Source organism: Sparus aurata, chromosome 4, assembly GCF_900880675.1.
Source record: "Sparus aurata chromosome 4, fSpaAur1.1, whole genome shotgun sequence".
In the NCBI taxonomy this organism is placed as follows: domain Eukaryota; kingdom Metazoa; phylum Chordata; class Actinopteri; order Spariformes; family Sparidae; genus Sparus; species Sparus aurata.
Window position 1 is genome coordinate 22,655,015 of NC_044190.1, and position 10,035 is coordinate 22,665,049.

Below are 10,035 nucleotides of genomic sequence, written 5' to 3' on the forward strand. Positions count from 1 at the left end.
CAGAGGACGAATCAAGACTCAAATTACTTTGATGTCCTTGTTAATTTTATTTATTCATTATCACTAAAACAAATAGGCAACTCAATAAAACAAAAACAGTCAACAACAAATAGTACAGTAGCAGGAAACAAGGTAGAATGAAAGGTTTTCAATAGGACAGCAAAGGTGTAGGCTTGAGCTATTGATTTTCCGCCCACCTTGGCATATGCTTTCTTTTATGCTTCATGTATAAGCTTGTATTAAAGGAACAACACAAGGCATGCATTGAGGCATTTGTGGAAAACCTGTTTACTTGCAAGGTTACCTTATGCACTTGAAAAGTAGCTACTGCCATCTGTGGCGCCTGTATGTTACTATAAAATATAGATTGGCTGAGACAATAACATGCATACATCTGCAGAGACTGAAATCAGACAATAACACTTTAGATGAGGAATCTGGATCAACACTGCGCCAAAAAACTATTATTATATCGTTGAATTTGTGACAACCATCAGGAACTTGTTTTTCAACTCAGGCCTTTATAATCAAGACCCATCTTTAATTGTACTATTAGTCTGTTCTTTAAGAAGTACAGTATCTTTCCTAACTGTCAACATTTAGCTAAAATGTCCAATGAATTCATTTTGTGTATTCTCTATTTGTTTTTGTGTGTTTTCAGTCCGACTCATATGCGCTGAACGACACCCAGCTGTCTACGATACCGCTGGATGATTTCGCAGTGGAGCGAGAGACACGGTTCCAGGAGCCTCCTGCAGCAGGATCGGGTCGGCAGGACCAAGGCTAACCATGTATGAAGGCCAATTCACAGGACACTGCCCACAGTGTCCACTTAGACTCCACTCTCACTCAGGTTGACAAGTGTTTCCTTTCAAAGTAGTTTATCCTTTGGTGCAAAGAGTTTTTTTTATTGGTAAGTTAAGAAGTTCTAGAGGATCTAGGACTGTATATCGGAGTGTTTTGGGCCTGGAGATTGGGAGAGCTCCCTTCTGATGGACGGCTGTTTCGAGCTCAGCAGGCCAGATAAATGTTCTTTATTTGTACACTTTGGTCTTTTGTTAATTTTCTGGTGTTGAGCAGCACACGGAATAGAGACCCCAGAACGTCCTTGTTATACAATGATGATTTTATTTTTAAGTTTAAATATATATATATATATATACATATATATCTTTATCACCTATATGTCAAAGTGGTTATAAGTTATTGGTCTTATCTCGACTTTTCTGTGGATGTCAAAGACTCCTGCTGCCTGCTCTCACCTACCAATGATTCCACCTTCTCGCTCACAGAAGACCTCAGCCTTCGTCCAGGGATTCGATATATTCTGTCTCAGGACTTTGTTTCAGTGATATCAACATTTTTTATGAGTTCTCGGCCTTCATACAGACACTAGACTTGGCTGTGTGAACCTTATGTTTCAACAAAAACCTACCTCAGCCGGAATGAATGTGTTGCGGGAAGCTTTTAGGGACTTTACCTTCCCCTGTGCTCACAATTACTTAACATGCGGAGGAACTGATTGGTTTGAAAAATTACAAGATCAGGTGCCGCACTACCTCAGATGTCAAGATCGTCTCTCTCTCTCTTGCTTGTCGAAGCAAAGCGAAAAAGAAAACGAGTATCCAACATAAAGCACTTCCAAATGCTGAAGTTAATGTTCTACCTCAAGATAACAATGTTGATGTTGTCGCTGTTGTTGTTGTTGTTTATCTGTTTATTGCATAATGAAAACACCCAATTTTCCCCCCTCTGTGAAATCCTGGCTTAACTCTGTTGATAAATATGGTGTTTGTAGATGCAATGTCAGTACCTCATGCAAGTTGACAGACTGATAACACTGTTGTATGAATTACAGTATGTTAGGAATATGTATGAATTATGCTGTTCCCCTATAAGCTTGATTATTTTATTTCTAGATTTTATTTCGTTCAAAAGATCATAATATTTTTTTTTTATTATTCATTTGAATGGGACCACTGTTAGAGATACACTGCATTGCTGATGGTATTAGGACTATTTACTGCTGAACCAGGTGTGATACATATTGTTCAATTTAATATAATGTACAGACATCATATATGTGTCTAAAAATTAGCGATGTGATTGAATTCTGTGTGCATGTGTCTTTGTGTGTATTTCTGTCCAGATTTGTTGAATTGATTGATTGAAAGTTGTCATACATATATGATGCATGTAGTAGAAGAAGTAAATTAAGCACAAGTCTCAACAAAATATCTCAAAATTTGAATAATGTCTCAAAGGAATAGTTTAACACTTTGGGGAATACATGTATCGCCTCTCTTGCTGACAGTTAGATTATACCACCCTTGTTTCCACCCTGCCAGGCTAGTCTTTTCCCATGGTTTCAAGTCATTATGCTAAGCTAAGCTAATTGCCTCTGAACTCTCACTTATATTTAAGGGAATAATTTGACGTGGTGAGAAATATGCTTATTTTCTTTCAGATGGAAAGTTGGATGACAAGATCTTTGCAGTTTATATACGGCTACAGATGGCAGACATTGGCTTAGCTTAGCATAACTTAGCAGAACAATTGGAAACCAAGCCTCTAGGCTTTGAAGCTAACTTTCTTAGTAGCTTAACTGTGTAATATCAACATCTCGTGATGTCTAGTCACTAACATTTCAAAAGAATTGGCTGCAATACGGTGGATACATTTCCTTGGGCATCACAACTGCCACGAAATGACTTGTTTGACATAATCATAATTTGAGCCATTCGGTTTGATAGCATTGTTTCAGCTGTACCAAAAAAAAATCAATATTCCTTCAAACGCCAGGATACAATTGACACTATTTTATGAACAGTTATATTAAAAACAACAAAGAGCTAACTATGCGTTTGGCATGCTGCTCCCCGTAAGATAATGGGAAATTAAACAAAAAATCTAATACGATTCGAAACGATTTTATGTGCCAGGACTTCTCTCGACTGGGAGCAGTGACCTCTTGAGGTTTCTTTAAAAGACAAATATGAGAGTGGATTCAATCTTTTTCAGTCTAAGTTTTTGTGAGAAAGTGAACGTATTTCCCAAAAGCTCAACCATTTCTTTGATTGAAATCAGCAGCAGTGTATTTCTAACCTCATTCTTGGTATTTGTTGCTGCAGTGGTCTTAATAATTTCATTTTCATGTCACATTATCTGCCTCCTTCTTAAACACAGTAATAGCCTTTTTAGACATCTGGTGCCCAGGAGACATGTCAGTCGCTGATCATGCTTGACTATTGTTCCTCTCTTCCCAAAACCACAACTGCTGCTCAGCCTTCTCCCTCCTGTCAACACTGAGTAGTTAACGTATTTCAGGAACACGGTGTTGATAATAACGAGCTCGGACAGAGAGCTGGTTGAGGGAGATGGACGGTCGTTGGGTGACTCTACGATCACAGGGCTTCTCTCTCCAGCTCTCTGCTCGGTGTAGTCACATACTGTACAGGACTTGCTCTGATGCATTATGGTTACCTACCTCAACCCTATCTTTGGCCTTTTTCTCAGGTCTCATTGAAGGAAACATACAGAGTGCAAACGCACATATAGTATATAAATGTATATATATTGCAATTGTCGACACATGCAGGACAGATAGACAGACAGACAGAAAGGGACACACACATTACACAAACACATAAATGGAAGGAGAACTTTTTAGGACCTTTATCTCGTGCACTAATTACAACAGTTCATGCTTAGATACTAGTGGATGTGAATGTGTAACTTTGGTTATCACAAGATTTTAACTTTATTTTTCCCTCACTGCTGTTTGACTCAGTGTCCTCTGCGGAAGGTTTATCAGTGACTTTGTGAAGTAAACTGAGAAAAGTGAAGTGGGCAGCACTTACAACTCTCACACACTCCCAACACAGCTGGTCCAGTAATTTGCCTTTGGCTCTGGCCCCTAAACCTAATTTCTCATCTAAACGATGCGGCATTCACGTTATTTTGTTCAGGTTGTTTTTTATGAGCAGCCAAGTGAGCAAAAACACTCATTTCAGCTTTTTAGTTAGAACTCCAAATTGAGTTGAGAGATCCTTGACAGCTACAATATCTTCTGATTAGCAAAAATAAGTACAGACATGTCAGCAAACTAGGTTGTTATTTTTTTCTTTTGTTTTTTTAAACTTAGTTCAAATTCATTTTGATGACATTTGTTCAAACATCGTAGAGTTGTTTCTCTGCTGCTTTACTTGAATATCAAGAAGATAGTTGCATTTTGTCAGCAAGACACTTCACAGTATTGTGAAGGATTCACAGTATGATGTTGAATCCAAAATGGTTCCTCACATTACCTCCTCAAAATTGTTCCAGGTCATTGAGGGTTAAAAGAAGCAACTGCTTGGATGTATCTGGTTTCTTGCAATAAAAACAGCAAATTCCGGCCTTTTAAACAGTCTAGAAGTTGGGCTAGCTAGCATCCTGGCTGACATGCTCAAGTCAGACTAACAGGAGGTTTTCCAGTTTTTCTCATTTTGCTGACATAGCATGAATGCTGAATTTATTTTAGAAAGAAGAAATTAAGAAAATATGTAATTAGAAAATAGTTTTTAAAAATCATGTTTAAATTATTTTGGGTCAATCTGATGGTCCACGACAGTTCCTGTGAGAGTTGTACGTGCCCCCACAGCTTGTTCTCCAAACCCTTCGTCATACACAGTTTCCACTTTAGTCATCGTCTTCGGTACTGTGATGTTTTTGCCTTTTAAATTTATTTTTTATGTCTATTGGTTTTCAAATTTTCTCCTTGAATCCATTTTCTTGTATTTAATTGTACACTTCTGTGGTGTTAATATCATTATCAACGACGGTACACAATAGTAGATCAAATGCCCAACCTAAATGTCTCCTGCTTGTATATTTATTAACTACCAATGTGATATTTACTCTCCGAGGCTACTGCAGCCTTAATCAGTGTTTCTACTTCTGTTGTTCTGAATAATTTCACTGGCGAAACAAGTGGTGTGTTTTCCCTCCTTCCTTCCTCTGTCTCACGGTGTAATTTAGGGTTAATCTCCTTCTGCAGGAAATTGCCCACATCTCACCGGTGGATGTGACAGGTTTTAGTGCCATACTGTTTAACCTGATTCGCTGGGGGATGTGGCGCAATGACGATCATGTTTACGTGATTGGACTTTGATAGGTCAGGTTGTCATTTTGCTGTATAAAACAAGAATTGTGTGATTTAATGGAGCCCTCAAAGCTGTTCTCACTAATGCTGTGACTCCATCAGCAGAGGAGACCAGATTATTCTTCCGCTGACACAGTCAGTGGGCCTTTCTCATGTATTTCCATGCAGCCTTGGGAAGTGCTATATCACCAAACTCTGCTCCTGTCAGTTAGCCAGTGTCCTTTTTTCTCCGTTCAGAATCCTGACCTTCGGACAGGGAGAGTGTGTGCTCAGGGACTCTCTGATCCTCTTGTTATATGTATATCAGCAGGCTTCACTTGGCCCTCTGGACATGATTTCCCTCTTTGAATTAATCTCTGTGCCCAGTTCACACAGATTTGCTGTTGGTGATGTCTTCTTTGTTAGCTGTTTAAGTAAAAGTGAAGCATTGGTAGGATGATGATGGACACAGTGGAAAACGATAGAAAATGGTTCAACTGCCTTCTTACGGTGTCAGGGCTGATGGAAACATACAGGGATTACTCATTAACATGGATCTGTGGAAAGATAATCTGTGACAACTTCAGGGAAATCAGATTCACAAGTTGAGTTTGGATTTTTATTCTCTGTGAAAGTTTAAACAGTTAGTCAATGAATTCCGGTTGGGCGATGTCCACGGTGAAACATCGTGAAGGATGATGATATTGTTGGTTGAGGGGTTAAAATGTTTGTCTGACTTGGAGGTAGTGTGTCCACTTAATGCTGCTGCAGAACAGGTGTTGCTCAGCACTGTAGTCACTGCTCTGTTGTCGCAGGTCCTAAGTCTTGAGACGGCCAAAAAGACCCCTCTAACAAGTAAGCAGTCCATGGCTGTCAACCTTTAGTGATGGAAGATGGCATCATTCATTGGCCCAACCCCACAGAGAATCCATATGTCAGTCAACAGAAAATGTATCAGAAACTATTTTGATAATCGTTTAATCATTCAAATCATTTTCCAAGTAAAAATACCTGACTGAATATTTTGATTTTAAGCCGTCGCTCAGACAAAACAAGCATTTTAAATAAGTTAGCTTGAGCTTTAAGGTGCAATATGTAAGAATTGTTGGAACTGACCTGTTGACATCAATCTCAGAACAATAAGGAGCAGCATGTCACCGGTGGAAACAACTGCGGCAAACTAACTAGCAATCTAGCTCAGTTAGCCATACGGCTAGCTGTCCAGGAGCTGGAAGTTTTCAGAGCCGGGTAATGTTGGTGTTCACACCGCGAGTACAGGAGCTTTAGAACGGGGATGGGGCTAGCTAGTTAGCATGCTAGCTTCAGTAGATATCTCTAACGTCAACACTGTAACTAACAATTCAGTTAATTGTTTAAAAAAAAAAAAGAATGAAAGGACATTTCTTACATATTGCACCTTTAAGGAAATTATGACTGTGAAAAAAACAACTTATCGATTATTTGCATCTGTTATTCATTCAGACTTCTTCTTGCAAAACCTCAGGTTCTCACAAAGAAGTCACCCCGAACTTGGCATGTGCAGGATTTATTTAACATTGACGATGGTGCTAATACTGTACGTTACTCTACTCTCTTTTATTATGCATTAACTGAACGCAGGTAACCAGATAAAGTCAGAAGGACAAGTTAGGCCTCGTCATTACATTGCATCGCTGTATAATGTCTGTTTTGGATGTTCAGTGCTGTAACTCAGTGGTTGAGGGTTTCTTACTTGACAGATTACCGTTTCTCCAAAAGTCTGATGCCTGATGTGAATCGCAACTCCTCTTGAAAGCTCCGCCACATTATGTGATATCGATCGTTGTGGCACCAAATGATCATCAGATATGATTGTGAATTGATTACATTTCCAATGCATTTATCTCTATGGTGTTCTGCTCTGAGACCCCCGATGCCTGTACATGTCAAATAATGCTGAGTTTAGTCAAATGGTGATTTAATGTAATTGTACTTTAATGTTTGAGATCAGTATTATATTTTATATAGCTCTGTCAAGACGGCAGATTGAATCCAATGTGTTTAAAGGCAGTAGGCAGAGGAAAAACCTACAGTAGATCTGCATGAAAAAAACGAAAAAAGTGTAAGTTAATCATTCTTTGACTTGTGATGGTAACACTGTGATATTTAGCCGAATAATGGCAAAAAAAATGTTGTGATCTCAATATGGTGCTATTGATGGTCCTGTCCCACATTGTCGGTCAATCTGTTTTGATGGTTCGTACTGATGACAATAGGTTGAGTGACCTTTTCCCCGTTGACGTGTCTCACTCTGTGTCGCCCTCACTGATGCCTGATGATCACCTCATCCTCATCCTGTTCCCACCGGTCATCCTCACATGAGTGATTCGGTGTGAGGTCCTGTCAGCCCTGTTACCTCTCAGGTGACAAGTTGTCTTCATTTTCCTTCACAAACTGTCTTTGCTTGAGCAGGAGGTCTTTTCTGTATTGATGTTGTCAACGCGATCTCAAGCCATTCAATCAGCCCTTATTTGGCCACTCAAGATAAGAGAAGAGCTCCCGAGCGGAGTCTCCCCTCACACCTGTCCTGTGAAGTCAGCGTCAAACATGAAAGTCAATAACAGGCTTCTTAGTAAATCCTCATTGTTTGTGCCTGCTTACAGAGACGTGCATTGCGGAAATCTTCCTGTACAGAGCACCGCAAAGAAGATATTCCTTGCAGTTATGATTCACACTGCAGGCAGTAGAGCGTTTAACTCTTAAATGGAGAATTATGCCGATATGTTGTTGCCATGTCAAACCATGTAGGCGTAAGAATATTTGACCCTCTCTTGCCCAGAGTCTGTGGTTTGCATCAAGAGTTTTACACATATTCATAAAATATTAGAAAACAGATGTGAGATTAATTTGAATCAAACTTTGGAGTCAGTCTTTTCACATCTCGTTGCCATTTCCCAAAGCAAGAGGTGAAAAAGAAACGTTTTATTTGCACAAGGTTGTGTCGAATGTACAACTGCAAAACTTTAAGGCTCGTCTCTAGGTGAAGTTTATCTTCTCTAACTCAATTTAAAGCCACTGAAAGCCCATCTATATTTATAAAAGATAAAGTATTTATGAAAAATAAGAAAGAATTGAAGTTAAAGTATAAATGGAAAAGATTTGTCAAAACTCCGATAATCCGCTTCATCAGGACAGACTGGATTGGACCACTGTCTGGCAAAACAACCAAATGACCACAGATTTGCTAAATCCTGATGTTTTTGGACCAATGAGGAGAGCAAAAATGTGAACAAAAATGCAGAAATATCTTGATATGAAGTCACCCAAAGTGTTCTAACTTTCTCATGTAGGGCCCCATGTTGCTCATCTTGGGATTCAGGAAATACGCGTTCACTGTCTTCAAACCAACCAACTGGCCAGAATTAATGTGAACCTGCGAAACGACAGAGACAAACAGCCGGTTTTGGTCTCCACAAAATCTGATGGAAATGTTTTGCAGGTCTCTTTAAGAAAACACCAGGTTTTGTCGTGTCCTTAAAAATATCCAATAATCCTCAAACTGTGGCCGTTCGTCGGCCCTGTTGGCTTGTACTAACACTACCTCTGTCCCCTCCACCTGCTGATGTGACAGTCGGTTAATAATCGTTTCATGTGTTGTTGCAAATTTCAACCTCTGTCATATTGTAGTCAGTGTGATGGCTTTTAACTTTATCTCCACCAAGCAAAATCAGGCTGTTTTCATACTCACCATTCCCCTCTCATACAAATTGGTATATTAACAATATAAAACAACAGATAACCAGCTGGAAGTCCTGGTGAAGCTGATGTAATGACTGTACCGTCTGTCATCTTCTCGTTTCGTGGTGTAAAGCTCTTCAGAGTATCTGACCACAACAGAGGGCAAGAGACGGTTAACCGCCGTCTTACGTTCTACTCTCACTCCAGTCGACGTTGCTTTTAATGGTACTACAGCTTCTTTTTAGTAAATCTTCTATTTAATCTATGCAGTTTTATTTATTGTTCCACTCCTGCAGGGTTTAAATGTGGTGCCAACCTGAAACCAAAAACCATATGCATTACCAGCTCGTGTAAACTACTCGTACAGTGTTACCTGCGCCTGTCAGATCGACCGCTATGGATGAAACAAAAGGGAGCACAAATCTGTAGAGTCAGACCCATTATCACACATCCGTCTGTCTGTCTGTCTGTCTGTCCGTCTCGTCGTGTGTCTGTCTGCTGAGGTCACTACCTCCGTCTGTTTTAACAGTAACAGTAATTCAGGTCAATATGAGATGATTTAAAAAGCGTTCTTAGAGCATTGTCAGGGATCACCACTGTATGTTTTCCACAAAAGTTACGTTTCTACACTCTCTAGACAAAAGGTGTCGCAATTATAAATCTGTATGCATATCCACATACACGGTGTGTGCTGTATGTGTGTGTAAAAAGGCATAATAGACCATTTTTAGTGGTTTGTATTGTTTTAGGGTTCATTTTGCAAAACTGAAGAAAAAAAACAATAACAGTGATAATAAAATAGTTCTAGTAACATTAAATCCTGTGATTGTATTTATTGTGTGTGTGTGTGTGTGTGTGTGTGAGAGAGAGAGAGAGAGAGAGAGAGAGAGAGCTCGTGGATAAAGGAGCTTATTTTACAGCACAGATGTGTGTGTCGGCCTTCCTGCGGTCCGCAGAGATGCAGCGGATCAATCTGACGCAGACTTCTTCTCTTCCTCTCCCACTTTACCATCCTGTTCCACTGTTCAGCACATTAACTCGCAGCCCACCGGCCAGACAAAGAGTATTGAACATGAGACCCAGAGCTGCTGGTCGATGCAGGCTGGTGCCGGACATCTAATCACTGTGAATTCCAATGCATGATTGAACTTGAAGACAAAGGGAGAGTCCAATATGGATCAATCTCCTCCCTCTTT

At 39.7% G+C, this 10,035-nt stretch overlaps 1 protein-coding gene across 1 annotated transcript in view; it reads left to right on the forward strand.

Annotated features, from left to right (window-relative positions):
• igdcc3 (immunoglobulin superfamily, DCC subclass, member 3) overlaps window positions 1-9,657 on the forward strand; it is a 67,730-nt gene extending 58,073 nt beyond the window's left edge. The window contains exon 14 of the mRNA XM_030415351.1: window positions 662-9,657. Within this exon, the coding sequence (XP_030271211.1) occupies window positions 662-787 (126 nt within the window). The 3' untranslated portion in view covers window positions 788-9,657. The remainder of the gene's footprint in view (window positions 1-661) is intronic.
• The last annotated feature ends 378 nt before the right edge of the window (window positions 9,658-10,035 follow it).